The 17,888-nt window shown below is 36.1% G+C and overlaps 4 protein-coding genes across 4 annotated transcripts; 2 read left to right on the forward strand and 2 right to left on the reverse strand.

The window, feature by feature from the left end:
* Positions 1 to 988: 988 nt before the first annotated feature.
* Positions 989 to 2,353, reverse strand: EV154DRAFT_542311 (ribosomal L28e protein family-domain-containing protein). The gene is made up of 6 exons (XM_051604513.1): positions 2,258 to 2,353; positions 2,060 to 2,169; positions 1,891 to 1,994; positions 1,701 to 1,813; positions 1,360 to 1,633; positions 989 to 1,295 (listed from the first exon to the last, which is right to left on the reverse strand). Exons 1-6 carry the CDS (start codon positions 2,317 to 2,319, stop codon positions 1,188 to 1,190), a joined length of 771 nt encoding a protein of 256 aa, XP_051461168.1. The 5' UTR covers positions 2,320 to 2,353; the 3' UTR covers positions 989 to 1,187.
* An 8,451-nt stretch (positions 2,354 to 10,804) lies between these two features.
* EV154DRAFT_577582 (uncharacterized protein) lies at positions 10,805 to 13,768 on the forward strand (the record flags this gene model as incomplete). The annotated part of the gene is made up of 2 exons (XM_051606527.1): positions 10,805 to 11,431; positions 11,477 to 13,768. 2 exons carry the CDS (start codon positions 10,805 to 10,807, stop codon positions 13,766 to 13,768), a joined length of 2,919 nt encoding a protein of 972 aa, XP_051461169.1.
* Positions 13,769 to 14,375: 607 nt separating this feature from the next.
* EV154DRAFT_478150 (histone deacetylation protein Rxt3-domain-containing protein) lies at positions 14,376 to 16,945 on the forward strand (the record flags this gene model as incomplete). Its single annotated transcript, XM_051598167.1, has 8 exons — positions 14,376 to 14,550; positions 14,655 to 14,681; positions 14,800 to 14,871; positions 14,928 to 15,077; positions 15,429 to 16,214; positions 16,303 to 16,610; positions 16,682 to 16,873; positions 16,922 to 16,945. 8 exons carry the CDS (start codon positions 14,376 to 14,378, stop codon positions 16,943 to 16,945), a joined length of 1,734 nt encoding a protein of 577 aa, XP_051461170.1.
* A 134-nt stretch (positions 16,946 to 17,079) lies between these two features.
* EV154DRAFT_478151 (uncharacterized protein) lies at positions 17,080 to 17,625 on the reverse strand (the record flags this gene model as incomplete). Its single annotated transcript, XM_051598168.1, has 3 exons — positions 17,080 to 17,242; positions 17,324 to 17,514; positions 17,608 to 17,625. The coding sequence occupies 3 exons, from the start codon at positions 17,623 to 17,625 to the stop codon at positions 17,080 to 17,082; spliced, it is 372 nt and encodes a 123-aa protein (XP_051461171.1).
* Positions 17,626 to 17,888: the final 263 nt, after the last annotated feature.

Raw genomic sequence — 17,888 nt, forward strand, 5'->3', positions numbered from 1 at the left:
TGTCCTTGTGTGTGTGTCTTTTTTTTTAATTTGACAACCCTATTTACCCAAATTGATAAGTGGTATTTGTTTTTTTTGGCTCAACGACATTTATTTTTCACAAAGTCTGACTAATCCCATAAGAGCAGTCCATGTACATTTTTATGTATATGTAAATTACATGAACAAAAAAAAAAAATTAAAAAGACTTCTGATAAAGATTAACTCCATGATGATGGGACCCCCTTACAAATTCAAGTTTACACTGAGTACATATACAATATGTGAGAGAATCGCCCGTTACAGTATTTAGCTTGAAATCCTAGACTTGATGACATATATACTTTGTTTTTGTGTAAGATCTAAATAGGGCATTCTCGCTCATCTAATCTATCCCAAGCACTCTCAATATATCATTTTTTTTTCAAAAAAAGAATGACTTGAGAATATTTAAAAATCATTGACAGGCTAATTGTAAGAAGATGTGAGATGGGGCATGAACTCAGCTTTGTGAGTACCTATATAGGACCTAATATAACACTTATTATACAATGTAATAATGTAAATGAGAATACGAAAAAGAGGTCAAGTGTGAAAAGAGAGATTCCGACTGGTCTAGTGCTAATAAGAGCTACGTTCCTATATTGCAGTACATCGTTTATGACACTGCAGTTGTCCTTAAGGTTTTTGGGGAAAAGGTATCTTGCATTTTGTATTAGTAATAACGTCATGAAAAGGCAATTTTAGATTCGAAAGTAAGGATGTGCGTTTCTTTAAAAAAAAAACAAGATCATGCAGAAGAATGAATGAATGAAAAAAAAAATGTGCAATGATTTTTGTATAAAAAAGGGGTGAAGGCTGTCAATGAAATGCATGAGAAACCAAGGCAAAAGATTTCATTGGTCGGAAAGAAAAACGCATATATATTGGTCATGAGGGCAAATGTTGCACAAATGTCCTGGTAACCCGAGAAAATCATGAATTTTTGACAGGTAGAAGGCGGTTTAATGTCTAATAGTATTTTTTATTTATTTTAAGTAAGGGTTTTTTTTAGAAAGAAAAAGAGAATAGGGAGTTGTGTAGAAGGGGGGGATCATACAGTGTTTTGGCTTGGGGAGAGGTAAGAGAAAAGAATAGTTATAAAAAAACAAGAAGATTCAGAAAAAAAAAAAAAAGATATATATATAAAAAGGAAAAGGTTTTTTTTTTTAGTTTGTCAATGCAACGTTTCCTTCCTTTTCTTCTTCCCATTCGAAAGCATCTTCCATATCTTCAATATCAGATTCATCTTCGAGATCAGAAACAAACTCGACATCCTAAACAAAGACAATATTTAGTTTACAACATATAGAAAGAAAGAGAGAAAGTTTGATGTTTTACCTCATCCTCTTCTTCAGATTCATCTTCAGGTGCGTTTTCATCATCTTCATCAGATTCATCTTCTTCAGCATCTTCGAGTTCTTCGTCCAAAATCTTTTGCCAAATTTCTTCATTGACATTTAATGGTGCATCACCATAGGCCTTACTCTTCAATCTGTCAATCAATTCCTTTTCAATCGATTTCTCTATTCGTGCAGCTGCCTCTGCCTTACGTTCACGATTTGTTTCACGTCTTTCCAACTTCTTTTTGATACCAATTAATTGTGGTCTATCACTATTTATTAAAAGGAATTGCGTCAATCATCTATTTCTTCTTTCTTATTCCCCAATTAAAAACTTACTTTTCCTTGAGCTTCAATTTACGCATACGGATAAGGTATTGAGTAATTTTGGTAAGACGTTGTTTACACTTGTGAGACAAAAAGTTGGGCCAGTATTGCAACTCCTTGTCAATCTACAAAGAAACAACACACACACACACATGGGTCAATATACGCATTTCTCCCAACGTCCCCCATATCCTCTTCTTACCTGTGCCAAAGCTTGTGCATAATTTTTGGAAAGCTTCTTTCTTTCCCACATCTTTGCAGGTGAATGCGCACGTTCAGGTGTCTTCATGTACAAGTAAACGATACCTAGGTAGAAATAAGGGTGTCAATCAAAAGGAACGATGCAGTGTTTGAATAATAAAGGCGGGTACCTTTTTCTTCTCTAATGGTGGCATATCGACTGTTGGCTAAAGGACAAGACTGACGATTACAGAGACCAGTAACATTGTATTGGTTACGACAGAAAGTACCAGTGGCAGTTCTGAAAGGAGGGGTTTTTTTTAAAGGTTAGCTTTTTTTTCTGTTTTAAAAAAAAAAGAGAGAGATCTCGAATGTTATGGGTAACCTACTTGACTTTGTAGGAACAAAACTGCTGGTTAATAACCTGCCAAATGACTTCGTCCGACTGCATGATCTACTTAATTTAGGTAAAAAAAAAAAAGAAGGGAAAGTGCTTTTTTTTTTCTAAAATTTGAGCCTTTTTTTTGGCTGGCACTTTTTTTTTTTTTTTTGCGACTGTAAGGAAAAAAAGTGACGCTTTTTCGTTCGATTGAAACAAAGCCACCAAAAGACTTGATTTTGTATGTGTCTGTGCTTATTTAGACTCCGGTTGGCATGATAACTCATAGAGAACTGGGATTTCTCCATCATTGCGACAGATAAAACAATGGGCTACACAAAAATATATTAGGTGTGTGTGAATGGTGGGTGGCCCGAGGATTGAAAAAGTATAAAATTTGTATTCATGAAAAAAAAAAAAACCACAAATAAAAAAAATGCATTTTGATTTATGCATGACTTTTTTTTTAATCCACCGTCCATTTGTTCACCACCAAAGATTTTTTTGTTTATTTCTAAAAATAAAAATGGCCTTTGTGTAAGGACCATTTCGGTTGACTTTTATGGAAGTCGTATTTTAAGTATTTTTTTTTATAAACTTGTTTCAGGATTAAAATAACAGTGGTTTTATTTTTAAAATATAATATATACTACATAATCCTTTATCAGTTGTCGACAGCATATCGTATTTAGTTTAAATAGAAGCCCAGTCTGGCTAGAGATGGTATTCTACTTCAGGAGTTTTCATAAAGCTATTGTGCATATCACGGAATCCACCGTTCATGGGATTACATTGGCCAAAGGAAGAGGACGTATTTTCCAGCCTACAGGAAAATCAAGGTGATGTAGCTATGATCAAGAAGATGATGGTTCTTAGTATAAATTTTAGTCTGAATGTAAACCATTATTACCTGGATTTAATGTTTAATATGTCTCTTGCAACGGCATTAACTATTCTGTCATAAAGTTAATAGGTTGTTACCAATAAAATCTTTTATCGCATAGTTACCCTATTTGATGGAGCACATAAGAATCCCATTATCTACTTTGAAATGAAATTAATAGCTGTTTACTAACGAAAATTATATTGCATAGTTACCGTACTCGATGAATCGCATAAGTCTTTTGCTTGATCTATAGAAACTAGAGGTAAGAAGACTGGATAGTTACGAATAGCCTTTTATATTTATACCAACATTTTATATACATAGCAAAACTCTGTAATGACACGCGTCCATGACCCGATATTAAAAAGTTGCGACGCTTCACAGACACCTACACTTAATTTTTAATAAAAGAGACTAATATAAGACATTACTTCTTTAGAATTTTGAGATTTTTAGTCTTGTAATGGAACAAAAAAAGAATAAAAAGAAGATGAAAATAAAAAAAAAATTCTTATCTACGCCACAAGATGCGAATAGTAAACAATGCATTATGTAATTGAAATATATTCACAGTGTTAAAAACGCAAATTCGTGATATAACCAATATGCCGGAATAGCATCGTTTTTGTTTAAAAAGAACAATACCGACAAGTTTATTTGACTCACCGTCCAAAGCCAATTATATCAGCTCCTGAAAAACAAATGGTGGGTTTATGTTGCTTGAGTACGTAATTAATGCAGCAATGTATGTCATGTGTTTCCCAAAAGATGCGACATTGTTGAATATTTATGAAATGTTCCAAAGATTTTTGATATCAGTTATCATTAAAGATAAAATCTGAACATTGCTCAATTCATCAGAGCTTGATATACTCACAGAACAATAAGTAGAACGTGCAATAATAAAAAAAAACCAAGATAAAGTTTCTCACAAAAAATACAAACAAAAAAACTTTGGTTGAATTATTTTATACCTGATGGATATTGTGTATTTTATAGAGCATACATTTACACTCCATTTTTTTATCTGTAAAAGTAGTTTTTATTGCTTCAAGATTAGCATTAAAGCATAAAAAGAATATGTTATATGTAATAGTATCCTATGATTATTTTTCAGGTTGCACAATAAAGCATATCTGCTTGAGCTAAATAAAATGTACAAATAATGCCTAATACGATTGGACATAGAAAGTAATTTTTAAAGCGAAAACGTCGTTATGATGCATCAAAAATGTCGTGTGACATTATTTCTTCTGTCGTTTCATCATACATGAAAAAAAAAGAGGTGCGATGGGAGTTGTGTACCACTCTCAGCCTTTCAAACAGTTGCATTGACAACTAATCCGACTTAGTGTGACCATGTGTCAGTAAATTTTCTATTGGTATATTGGGCACGTCTTTGTTGCCCTGTATATAAAGTAAAAAAACCGGGTACAAATTCCATCATCTATCATAATGTCTTCTACAAAAAAAAGGACCAAGATTTGCCATTGCAACAAGTGTGGCGGTTGCTCAGTTCCAATCAATACTGCTACACGACATGCCGAAAAAAAAATGTACGAGGAGTCATGCCAAAAGGCGGCAGCTTCCAAAAGAAGTTTGGATGAACTAGAAGAAAGTGTGTAACCCTCATCAGATATTTACCTACAACAAACTGTAATCTATACTAACAGAAATTTTAATAGATGACGCCGTAGTAGACACCAGCTTAGAATTTTCACGTTTGAACGTATCTGTTATTGAAGCAGAGTTTGCACATGTTAATATCAGTTCGACTCAAGTTGATAACCATTTTCAGGATGAATGCTCTTCAGGTATGCATACAAAAAAATGATTTATAACATGATGCTGAGTAATGTTTCAAGATGATGAGCGCGATTATGAAGAAGGCTTTATCTTTGATCAATCCTATAGCATTGATGCAAATGATGATAATGAAAATCAGGTTATTGTCGAAAGCAGCAGTGAGATATATTGGACCGATGAAGTTCTCAAAATGCTAGATGATTTGGATGATCAAGGTGAAAAATTTATCATAAAAAAAGGTAGGCTTGAATTTCGGAATAAATATTTGCAACTTTATTGAAACAATCGTAGTCCAACAAAATAATCATCCCAGAATACCACAAGATCCCACTTACTTGTTTATTTGTTGTTTTGTACTTATATTCCAAATGGACTTCTTGACTATCATCGCTACACACAAATTACTTGATCTGTTCCGTATGCTATTCAGCAATTTTGAGTTTCCAAAATCGTTACCCACGATCAAGCTTCAAACTGGATTTATCGATCTTACCAAAGATATGACTGTCTACGCAACTTGTCCTAAATGCTATTCAGTTTATCTTTATGCTACAAGCAACGGGTTAACACAGCCTGGGCCTCCACAAATATGTACATTTATCAATATCCTCAAAAAAGTACCTTGTCAAACCCCATTATTTCAAAACGGTTCCGATACTCCAATCAAAAAGTTTGTATACCATTGTCTTATAAGTTCGATCCAAAAGTTGTATCTGAGAGAAGGATTCGAGGAGAAGTGTGAAGAATGGCGTAGTTTTGAAGAGGCTGTAAACCCAACTGATATGATGTACCATTGCTCCCAGGGAAAAATGTGGAGAAGCATTCTTTCTCCCAGTGGCGACCCTTTTGTAAACAGCAGTAGATCTTTATGTTTGACATTGAATGCAGGTTAGAATACAAAAAAAAAAAAAAAAAAAAAAAAAAAAAAAAGGTAAAGACGAGATATACTTACAACCCAGTTAAACATAGATGGATTCCAACCATATGATACTACCTCCGCTTCTTGCGTCGCTTTTTATCTGCAAGTAAATAATTTACCAGTCGAGGAACGCATAAAGAAAGAAAACACGATACTGCTTGCATTAATCGAAGGACCGCATGAACCCAACACTTGTCAAACACAACGCCTATTATCCATTGTTACAAACCAACTTCGCTCCTTGTATTTTGGTGTTCAAATGTCTACATTCAACTCTGGAAAACATGGCCAAGATTACGGTGCTACTGTCAGAGCCTGTTTGTATCAAATCTTGTGCGATTTACCCATGCAACGAAAATTGAGCGGATTTACTGGATTTTCTTCTACGCGATCATGTTTCCGATGTGATAGATCGTTTAAAGTTTTTCCTGACACATCTAATTTGGATTATTCCGGCTTTGATGCTGTGCATTATCCTGCAAACGCCAATAAGAAGCTGAATGACATTCAATCCGACAAGTGGTTAAATAGCCATAATAACGCCGAAAGACATCGCCAAGACAGGGCCCACGGTATGAGATATAGCGTTTTAAGGAGTTTGAGGTACCTTGATCTTGTAAAAGCTACCACCCAGGATCATTTACATTGCATTTGGCTGGGTCTTGCAAAATCAATTATGTCAAAGTATGAAGAATTTGGATTTTTTAAACCACAACACTATCAGAGGTATTATAAATTTATGACACTATATATACGCAAATGTCATTACTAACCTTGTGTAAAAATGTTCCAGTATGGCCGCACTCGCTTCAAGTATCATCACGCCCAACGGTTGCAGCTCTATACATGCCAAAATAAAAGGAGGTTTTTCTTATATGAAGGGCATCGAATTCGAAATCTGGACCTTGCACTATTCCGAATATGTCTTAAAGTACATGATTGTTTCTGATAGATTAGTTGATGGATTTCATAAAAAGCATTATGCAAACTGGTTACAATTTGTGCAAGCTTGTAGAATTGTTGTACAACCCGCGATTACTACAGCCCAGGCATTCGAAGCACGAGAACTCTTCCGCTGTTTTTGCAAAGACTATGTGGTACTTTTCGGCCCTGAGGCAATCAAACCTAACTATCATTACGTCCTCCACCTGTCAGAAAATATTGAATACTATGGCAGTACATTCAACACTTCTTGTTTCTCTCTCGAAAGAATGAATGGTGTCCTAAAGCAGTCGACAGAGAATAGAAACCTTCGATCAATTCAAACTTCGTACATGACAAATTTTTTGGAAAGCATTCATATCTCGTCTCTCATTAAACAATTAACAAGCACCAATATCATTTCTAAAGATCAAGCCCACATTCTCCACAACACCAGCGCTATCAACCAATCCTTATACACAAGCTCCAGTCCTCAAGATCGCATTAATTTTTACAAATTGTCTTCCTATGAATATACCAATTCGGGAGGTGTGGTGACCGGATCAGAAATGCTATACTCTCATCCGAATATTATCCCTACTAACTTTGATGAAATTAAATCCACTCCGCTCGATCCTTCACACCATATGCTTCTTATTGAATATTACACTCTATGCTACCCAAATCGTTCATTCACCAATCTCTTTCATTTAACCACGACAAATCTATGCAACAACCATGGTAATTCACTTTCCAATAACATTCCTTCAATTTATGTTGGTGCCGACGCCAGAATATCCAAACAATTTCAATCTGATATTATGTACAAAAGCCGTATGGCAAGATCGATGAAAGGTGCGTATATTCAAACATTCTTTAAAAACAATCATTCGTCGGAGTCCGTTGCCTGCTTTTACGGCGAGATACAATATTTCTTTCAACACGTCGTAAATGTTAACGGCAGTGTTACCCCCCACACATTCGCTTTCGTACGGTGGTTTATCCCCGTCAACCCTGGTAACAACATTTTAGAAAATGAAACTATGGAAATATGCAAAGGCTATGAAAATACAAATGTTCATTCGATTTTACCTGTACATAGAATACACAACGCAATCACGGTTGCATGTAGTTCTGACAATTCTAGTAATCCACGAATTCAAAACGGCTGCATTGTAATAATTCCTCAAGAAAAAAAAATATATGTTTAAGCTAATTCACCTATGCCCTTTTTTAATTTCAATAAACCACTATGAATATGTAAAAAATTGTTGTTGGAAAAGGGGGAGCAGATTAAAAAAGAAGAAAAAAATTGTTTATTTACAATTCAGGAACTCGGGCCCAGTCGGGTGCCTGATTTAGAAATTCGGGCTTGATCACCACATGCTTGAAACGTCCCGTATCCTTTGTCTCCTTTTCTTTTTGGGCGTTTTTTCTCAAAATGAGATCATACTCATCGAAATGTTGAAAGGCGCGACGAGCCTAAAGACGAATTGATTTAGTATGTATTCTATTAATAGGAATACACTCATATTGTATACCTCATTTGTGCGCCAATGGGGCACCATAACCCGCAAGCGTGAGTTTTTTTCGGTCATCCCTATTTCCGAATCCGTGCTTTCCTCGTCACTTTGGAGTTGCTCTATCAAGAGCTTCTCTATGTCATCACCATAAGCATCTCTCATTTTTTTGCCATACTCCTCGTTGACCATCACGTTTTTTCTGTGCTTGCATTTCTACAATTATATTAAATATTAACCTTGGAAACGCCTTGCATATTCGTAACTTACAGAAATTCTTCTTCCCTTTCTTGTACTTTTCTTATTTTTTAAAAGCTTTGCTGCGGGAGATTGCTTTTCGTTATCCTGCTTACGGCGAAAGACATTTCTGATCTTGTTTTGAAGATCGTTGTAGGTAATGGATTCCGTCCAGTTCTTTTTGGTTGACAATGTGATTTGAGCACCAACAAAATCGATAATATTTTTAGTTATACGGGTGTTCTCTACCGTCATAAATGCCTTAGATAGGTTCCACTCCAGATTACCAACCTTCTGGTTAGCAATGGACGTTTTAATCCAGGCCTATAATTACAAGGTAGATTAGATATATGAACGGTTCTCTATTCTTGGTGACATACCGACAAACTATTGTAAAGTGCACCCCCTATTTGGAAAGGAGGTACATTTCCATTAGTCAATGCGGGGGTAGCTGAAGAAACAGCAGCTTCACCGGAAAGAATAGACAATATTTTGTCAATTTTATCTTCCACCATGTCAAGTCGTGCCCTCAAAATTTCTCCGGTAACGATGGCTTCCTTGACCTCATTTTTTATACTGTTCAGATCATTTTTAATTCCTGTTATCTGAAAACATTTTACAAAGGCACCAACAGTTGCTGAATCATCTCTGCTGCTTAATTGCGACGTATTCATGGGAGCAATAGATACCATATCTTCTTGTTGAATATTGTCTGTCACCGACGAGACGGAGCTACTACGACTTCTAGTTGCTCTGTTAGGCAAAGAAGAATATCTTGAAGAGGGGTTGGTAGGTCTAGTCATATTTAGAATAAGTAATTTCTGGATGAAAAACGTGAAATAATCATATATACACAGATGAGCTCTCATTCAATATTATGTTTTTTTGTGATATTCCAATTGGGACCGAAACTGTGTATGACCTTTGGTACCTGACTAGTATAAATGGACTTTCAATTTTTAGGGTTTAACGTGATTTTTATTGACAAACATACTATCAAGTCTTTTAAGTATTATTCCACTCATGCATATTACGAAGCATCAGTTGCCTCCGGTGTAGAAGAAAATATAAAAGAAGGAAACAATTATTTCGGCTTTTTTAATATCTTTTCTTTCTTTTTGTTCAAACTTTCTAAAATGTAATGCTTTACTCCCATACTTGTCATGCCAAATTTTTTAACCATATATTGCTTTATTTTAGTTCTTTGAAATCCAAACATGCATATCTATTATAGGCTATCATTTGGACGTATTTCTTAGGTGCACTTTAAATGTTTTTTATATCAGCTTAACCACCTCTATTCCCGGACCATTAAGTCAGTTTAACAGTAGGTACACAAAAACAATATCTTATTAAGCATACCCGTATCTAATTTTTTTCAAAAGGTTATGCAAGCTGTAAAAATACAGGAACAACGCGACTGCTCTGCGTAATTAATTCTAATGCTTGGCCGTAGCGAATTGCGCTGGTTTACTCTACTGTGAGGTCTGATACGGGAAATACTTAGACAAAAAGATACATAGCGCTGTTTTTCTACTATTTCTATAATAAAATAAAATAAAATAGAATATACTTTCCTCATAATATTCCCTTATACATCGAATAATTTGCTATATGCAACGAGTAACGTTTATGAAACCTTACCCTTTTGTGTATGTGTGTATATGTGTGTATATGTGTGTGTATGTGTGTGTTTTTGTGTGTTTTTGTGCGAGTAGTGTAGGATCAACCCTGACAATTCCCGAAGCGTTAAATACAAATGTTTATAAAGACCTCAAAAGTAATAATAGATTAAGCTTTTAGTTTCAGATACATGAGATCATTCAGTAATTAAGTTATTTGTTTAGCCACGATTTGCATCGTTTGTTTATTTGATGAATTGCATAATGTACAAAGTTTGAAGTTCCACAAAAAAAAATAACAATTGTCATCGGAGAACGTGATGTTTGCATAACTTTAAATAGTTGCTTGCAGCTTACATCACAAAATGTGTTACTACAAGATTTAAAGTCAACCCATCCCCCCACTATATTCAAGTTAAGCAAATTCGATTGTCAATCTTTGCATGGTATTGTTCCACCCGACAGAAATCACTTTGTCGGATTAATGTCAATTGTTTGGTTGGTATTGACCCAACCGATACCAAAACTGAGACATAATTGACTGCACGAAATTAATCTTTTAACTATGTGATTTGACTCATCTAATAATCGAAATACTGTTTTTCTCCCTCTATTTAAAGATTTTCTTTACCAAGTAGATATTATAATGCAGCGTGATAAAAGAAGCTATAAAAAACGAAAAACTCCCGTTCCGGTCGCGAAAAACAGTAGTCAGATCAACTTTCGGCTTGAGACTGATATTGAAAGACCTAAATGCTCGCTCTGTGAAAATAGTTCGTTTGACACAATAAGGAACCTTAAAAGGCATTTGATTACGCGACATCATATCACGACCGATGGATTCAAGCAATTGATTGCAGATTATTATCCTGAGGGCTCTCTCGATACAGATACGGACTCAGACGTTGAGGAAGAATATGAGCTTGATGAATATCAAGACAATGATATTGCTGACAATGATTTTGATGATGAAGACGAATCAATTGGCAATGAAAATCCAATGGATGAAATGTTTCAAACTTTGCGTCGGCAAATGTCGTATTCAATGGATAATCCGACATCCGATGTTGAAGCTGATGTTAGCTCTTTTACGCAGAGCACAATTTGGAATAGCAATGTCTCCGATACGCATCCTTTTGCAAATATGCAGACTATGATTCTACATGCCCTTGTGGATGGTGACAATGACATGATATCTCGCAGAATAATGAAGAAGATTTTGTTTGTCATATCGCTTCTTATGAAAGTCAAAGAAAAAGCTGATAATGAAGGTGTAAGTTTCGTATTACCAAGGCTAGATAATATTATAAATTACCAGAAAAGACAAGGAAACAACATGCCTATCTTTCCATCAAAGCTAGTAGATGTTTCGCTGACCGACAATAGTACAATTACTGCATGTTTGAATCTACCATCGGATCACGTAAGACTTTCCGTGGCCAACCCTAACCAATCTGCTTTGATTTGTTCTGTACCTGATCGTAGCAGCAACATGTTTGACAGATTAGAGCAAGGGGAAAAATGGAGGTCGCATGAATACTTTCAGCAGCCCATGTGGACAGTCAACAGCATTGACTATTGGAATGGAGACTGGGTGCGACTGTCAAATACCCCTCCAAATATGAATTTCTTGGTTAAATCTTTCCACAGTTGCAACAAAGATATGTATGCAAGGGGACATTTGACTTACCAAGCTCGCAATAGCAACCAGATTGGTATTGAATTAAAAGAGACTGATGTTCTGGCACAAGCTTTGATGTGTAAGATTGGTTATTTAAACCCTGGTGTATGCTTCAGCATTAGTCCCACTGAGGTATCTCCACTGACAGATAGTCATGCTGCTTTGTTACGTGGTTCACATCGTTGGAGAAAGCTCAAAGACCAAAGAACAGAGGAATATTATAAAGTTAAAATTGCCCCAATAATTTTATTTACGGACGACACCTCTGGTAATATTTCTAAACAGTTCAATGGTTATGAGAGCTGGTCGATGAAGTTTGCTGGATTGAATTTTGATCAAAGATCGTCAATCAAAAACGTGCACTTCATTTCTGCTATACCAAAAAAAAATGGTGGAAGTGGTATATCTCTCCTGCCTGCTATTGTCGACGATTTGAAAACATTAGAAAGTGGAATTATAGCCTATTCGGCCGAAGAAGATCAAGACGTTTTAGTTGTAGCACCTGTTTTATGGATTGAAGCTGATACTCCATGTCATTCAGAGCTATGCGGATTGCTTTCTCCTACTTGCTTATATCCTTGTAGAAAGTGCTACGTTTTACTTCGAAAGCGGATTGCCAATTCCAAACCTTCTGATTACTTCACTTCAACGCATACTGAACGAACCAGGAATCAATATTGGAATGCGGCCTCGGATTCCCGACGAGCTACGATTATACATAATGCACCCAAAACCGGAGAAAGTCTTTCTGCTAAAGATCTATGTTTTAAGGACAGAAAGACTGACAAATTATTAGAATTGCAAGCATACGATCCGGCAAAAGACACTCCGGTGGAGGTTCTTCACGCGATTTTGCTTGGAATCAGTAAATATTTAGTCGTTGATCTAGTGAAGACAGTATTAAAAAATCAAGCCGTACTATTAAACAGACTTTCAGAAACCATTGATCAGTTTCAAGAAGGTAGCATGGGCTTATCAAGAAAATTCACAAGACAGTTGAGACATTGTGGCTCCTTTTTGGGTAGAGACTTCAAAGTACTAGTCCAAATTCTTCCTATTGTGCTTACGAAGTATTTTTCTGACGAGGCAGTTTTGAGGGATATTACAACTTTGTTTGTTTATCTCGGAAAGCTATGCTCATTACTTTTTGTAAGGGAGATGAAGGCAGATCTGAACGAATATATAACATCTGTCGAATTGGCTATCAAGGATTTTATCAATGCACTTCACCACTATGATCTGAATTGTAATATTCCTGGTCATAATGCATACGTAGGAAAAGTCAAAGTTCATTTATTGACACACATTCCGGAAGACATACGTCGATTTGGAACAGTGTTGCATTATGAGACCGAAAAAGGAGAACAGTTTAACAAGCACATTAGGGAGCATATCACCTACACCAATAAGCTGAATCCTTCCAGAGACGTTGGGCTAAAATTTGCTAAACAATCTATGATGCGGCATGTACTTGAAGGCGGTTCGTGGCTGAATGAAGATGGCATCCGGGAAAAAACAACAGAAGATGTGATGTCTTTTATTAAAACTAACGAGTCAATGTTTTATCTCAATCTTTTGGGTGGATCAAGGGAATTTATTGACAATACTGACCCAAATTACAAAAAAATATCAGAAGGCAGCTTCGCTGTTTTTAAAAGTAATCCCAATAGTACTGATGTACATAACCCAGGCCATGCGAAATCATTTGTGGGTATCGTTCAAGGGCCCAATGTGTTGCCTGTAGAGCTAAATGAGCGAACTCCAGAAAGAGGCTACCTGCTGGTGCAAGTTGACAACACCAAGACGGTAATATCCCAAGCTGAACTCGAGGTGGAGGGTGTGTTAAATGTTTATAAGCAAGGTGATGGTACATTTATCATCAATATTTACAAATTTGGTTCTTACTGGCCAATCAAAAACATGCAGTAATTAAAAAAAAAATTCAAAGAATTTTGTATAACAAAGTTTTCCCTTTTAATAAATATGTTTATGTCTATTTTTTTTTCAATTACACAAAAATCCCAAAAAAAACCTCGTTATAGGACCCTAAGCCTTCAAAGGAAGGTCTATTTTGAAAAAACACTAATTACACAAAGTATTTTTATTTGAGCCAATCAACAACACAGAAAAATGCCTATTCTAATTTTAGGCCCTAAAAATCTACGGTGGTGTTTTTATTTTCGGCTGTTGTAATTTTATTTACAAGCGAGTGCTATTTACAAGAGTACTGACAGCTTACATCTTTATATAAATTCATAAATAGGGATCTATTATTATTATTATTTTTTGTATTTTATTTTTTAAACCTTCATGAATTGCTTCTTTTTTAAAATCAGAGACACGTTGTTCAAAAAAAAAAAAAAAAAAAGGGGGGGGGATGCACTCAGAAAAAAAAAAGGGGGGGGGGAGGAGGGGGACGCGAAAAATCATAGTCACATCAGCGGTTTTCCCCAAAACCAAGTTTTTTGTTATGGTACGAAATCCATTTCATATATATCTTTTTCTTCTTCCCCCGTTTGGTTACCTTTTTTTTTTTATGAGTGAGGACGAGAACAGAGAAAAACGTTCCTTGACAGACGCAGAAAGCGGACTTTTCAAAAAGCAAAAACTGGACGATGAAATGACACTACCGATTTTATCCAACGCTTTAGTCTTGGATAAAACTCAAGAAGACACCATTAACCAACTTGTTCAAAGTAGTCTAGTCAACGGTAGTCATTTTTGTTTATTTTGCCACGTTCTTTTTTTTTTTTTTTTTTTTTGTCTTCATTATGACTCATCCTTTTTTTTTTACAACCTATAATGAAATAATTAGAAACTGCAGAGAAGGCGGATCCAAAATGTAAAGTATTTTCACTACGAGGAAGCAAAAGAGAAAACTCTCATTTCAAAAACAAAAGCAAAGCACAAAGGGGGGTTGAAAACTGACCACCTTTCTCTTCTTTTTTTATTCACCATAGTAACAGAGGACACCAATAAAAGTGCTATGGAACCAGAAATTGTGTCAGCAGATATCGAGAAACCAGTCACGGGTAAATTTTTTAAAAAAAAAAGGCATGTTTTATTTTGTTGATCATAATAAACATAGCAACAGCAACAGCAGCAGCAGCAACAGCACCCGTGGAAAAGGACAAATCCGTAACAGTACCAGCAACAGCGACTGATGATTTAAATATAACCAGTGAACAGTTATTATTTGCGCTTACATCCATTCCACCGACCGAAGAAGAGAGTTCAGGTACAAAACCTCTTGCAAGTTTAAATGCCGATACATCAATGCAAGCGGATAAATCCGTCAAAGCAGCAGCACCACCAGCACCAGCAGCAACAGCACCAACAGCAGTAGCTACTGCAGTAGAAAAAAAAGTGCCCATGGTATTAGATATGGAGATTCCACCACCTCCTGTACCTCCTACACTCTCACCCACCACAGGCTTGGGTATCACACCTAATAAATCTACCCCGCCACCATCAGCAGCAGCATCATCATCAACAACAACAACAACAACAACAGCAGCAACAGCAGCAGCAGCCACCACCACTACAACAACTAATTCGATACCAACCAACTCCATGACTAATTTACCAGACATTAGTGCCGCTTTGCGACGACTGAGCAGCCATAGTGTCCCCGCCTCTGTCATTGAGCAACTCTCTTCCTCGCCACGTTTACCACATATTGGCCACCTGAATCCCAATAACAACAATAATAATAATAATGAACGAAGAGCCTCGATGGCCACTGACGTATCACCATCCGAAATGTTGGGAAATGCATTAGCGGCTGTAGCAGCCAATGCTGCTGCTGCCTCTAGATCCTCGCCAAAACCTTCTCCCGTTTCCAATACGAGTAGCAATCATGCTACCACAGCAGCGATTGGTAGTTTAGCAGCCATCACGGCTAATATTAGTAATTTATTACATTCTGGTGGATTTCATCGAAATTCGTTTAGTCAGGAAGATACACAGAAATTAGCGGCGGCAGTGGCAGTAGCACGAAATGGAAGTAGTGGTCATCAACAACATCAACAACAACAACAGGTTCAAACACAAAGAAGAAAGAGCTCGATGGCGGTGGTAGGTAATGCATTTTCCAACATGATTGAAATGATGGGACGAAAGCCTGCAATACCTAAACCGAAACTGATCATTAAGAACGAACAAGTATGGAAAAGCCTGCAAGGGGTTCATGAGCGGAGTCTTGGATTTCAAGTGTATACACCCCAATTGATATTACCACATTTAGAACGATGTCTGAATGGTGTGATGGAAATTCGCGTGCCAGCAAGGTATTTAACGTTTGAGAACATGCGAGTGAAAAAACGTGCTTTATGGGGAACCGATATTTATACGGATGATTCGGACATTGTAGCAAGTAAATAACTTTTTTTTTTTTATCCACCTCCCCACACGTTTTCTTAAGAAAAAAAAGAAAAAACCTCATGTTTAACCTTAATTCATAGTGGCGATTCATTCGGGTAAATATCAACCACAATTTATCGAACCTGATATTGGAGCGGATGATCCATTTGCATTGGCTGTCGCTGGTAAACAGAGAGAATCGACGGAAGCGGCCAAACGGTTGGCACTTTCAGGTAAAAAATGGGTGCGTCATGATAATTTAATACCCGATCATGACTTGAAAGTGACAGTACGTGTATTACCCACTTTAAAAAATTATGCAAGTTGTATTCGATACCGATTAAAATCAAGAGAATGGGGTAAACATGATGGTATGAGTTTGTATGTGGACAAGGTTGAAAAAGTCAAGGTAAAAAACTTTTATAAAAGAGAAAAAAATGTATATATAGGTAAATTAATAAAGTTTATCAATGAGTGTAGAAGGGAGAGGCTAGATTAAAAGGTCGTAGTACAATCAAATCCAACCTGTTTGCGTATGAGCCATATCGAAAGCAAGCATTGGGATTGACTCAAAAGATAGTCAAACAAGAAGATAACCTGATACAGGAATCCATGCCACATTTTCAAAGGGGCAGAGTTAAAAAGTCGCCTAGAGTCATGCGCATGTTTAAGGTAAAAAAAAAAAAAAAAAAAAAAAAAAAAAAAAAAAAAAAAAAAAAGGGTGCCAAGCTGCTTTCATATTGAAATTACCCTTATATCTTAGATTCATTCTGAAATGTTAAAGAACGTAGAGAAATAATTTAATTAAAATGGGAGATAATAAATCATGTCGGCTTAGGAGGATGTGTGGGGTATTTACTACTACTACTACTATTTTATTAAAAATCATCAAATTGACGAGCCAACTCATCCATTTCAGCCTTTGCTGCCTTATGCTTTTCCACGAGATCTTCATACTTTTCCTCTTGTTCGTTTAACTCTTTTTCAAGGGTGGCGATTTTACGTTCAGCCTCTTCTGCTTTTAAATCAGCTTCTGTAAAGCTATAAATAACGTATCAGTGACCCTATCTGACGGAGGACGCGTCATGCCCACTTTTTTTTTTTTTTTTTTTTACTACATACTTTTCAGTGCTAGTCTTGAGTTTGGCTTCAGCATCATCAAGCTTAGACTCTAAATTCTTGACTTGATTTTGAAGAGAGACGAGTTCATGATCTTTGGAAATATGTTCTGTCTCCAACTGTTTAATATGAGCCTCGAGTTCATCAGCACGAGCAGTTGCGGTTTCTGTATCAGCACGAAGTAATGCAATTTTCTATAAAAAAGAAAAAAAAAACGCATACTTTTTTGATCAATACCTCCCTTCCTTCCTCCTCTCTAATTCTTTTTTTTTTTTTTCAAAGCTTACCTCCTTGAATTTTTCCATAATTTTTTTTTTAAAAGATGTATAAAAGAAGAAGAGAGCAAACAAAATAGCGAGGCATTAAATAGGGCGGGGGCGGGGGAACAGGAGTCTTTTTTTACGGAATATGAAAAAAACTTGTGCTTGCAGATAGTACATTGATTTCACTGCCATTTTTGGACATGTTTTTTTAAAAAAAAAATTAAATATGGCGAAATTTTACAATGTCAGGTCCGCATACCGGCTGATCAACCAAGTTGTGTTATGTTATTATGACTAAAGTTGTT

The sequence above is a fragment of the Mucor mucedo genome, assembly GCF_025094135.1.
Source record: "Mucor mucedo strain NRRL 3635 chromosome Unknown EV154scaffold_15, whole genome shotgun sequence".
Taxonomy (NCBI): Eukaryota; Fungi; Mucoromycota; class Mucoromycetes; order Mucorales; family Mucoraceae; genus Mucor; species Mucor mucedo.

Excerpts from the sequence above, each read along its gene's own strand:
- EV154DRAFT_542311 (XM_051604513.1), bottom strand. The coding sequence starts at position 2,319 with ATGCAGTCGGACGAAGTCATTTGGCAGGTTATTAACCAGCAGTTTTGT. Across the intron at positions 2,170-2,257 it reads TTTTGTTCCTACAAAGTCAA|AACTGCCACTGGTACTTTCT; the intron begins GTAGGTTACCCA and ends CCCTCCTTTCAG. Across the intron at positions 1,634-1,700 it reads AAATTGAAGCTCAAGGAAAA|TGATAGACCACAATTAATTG; the intron begins GTAAGTTTTTAA and ends TTTAATAAATAG.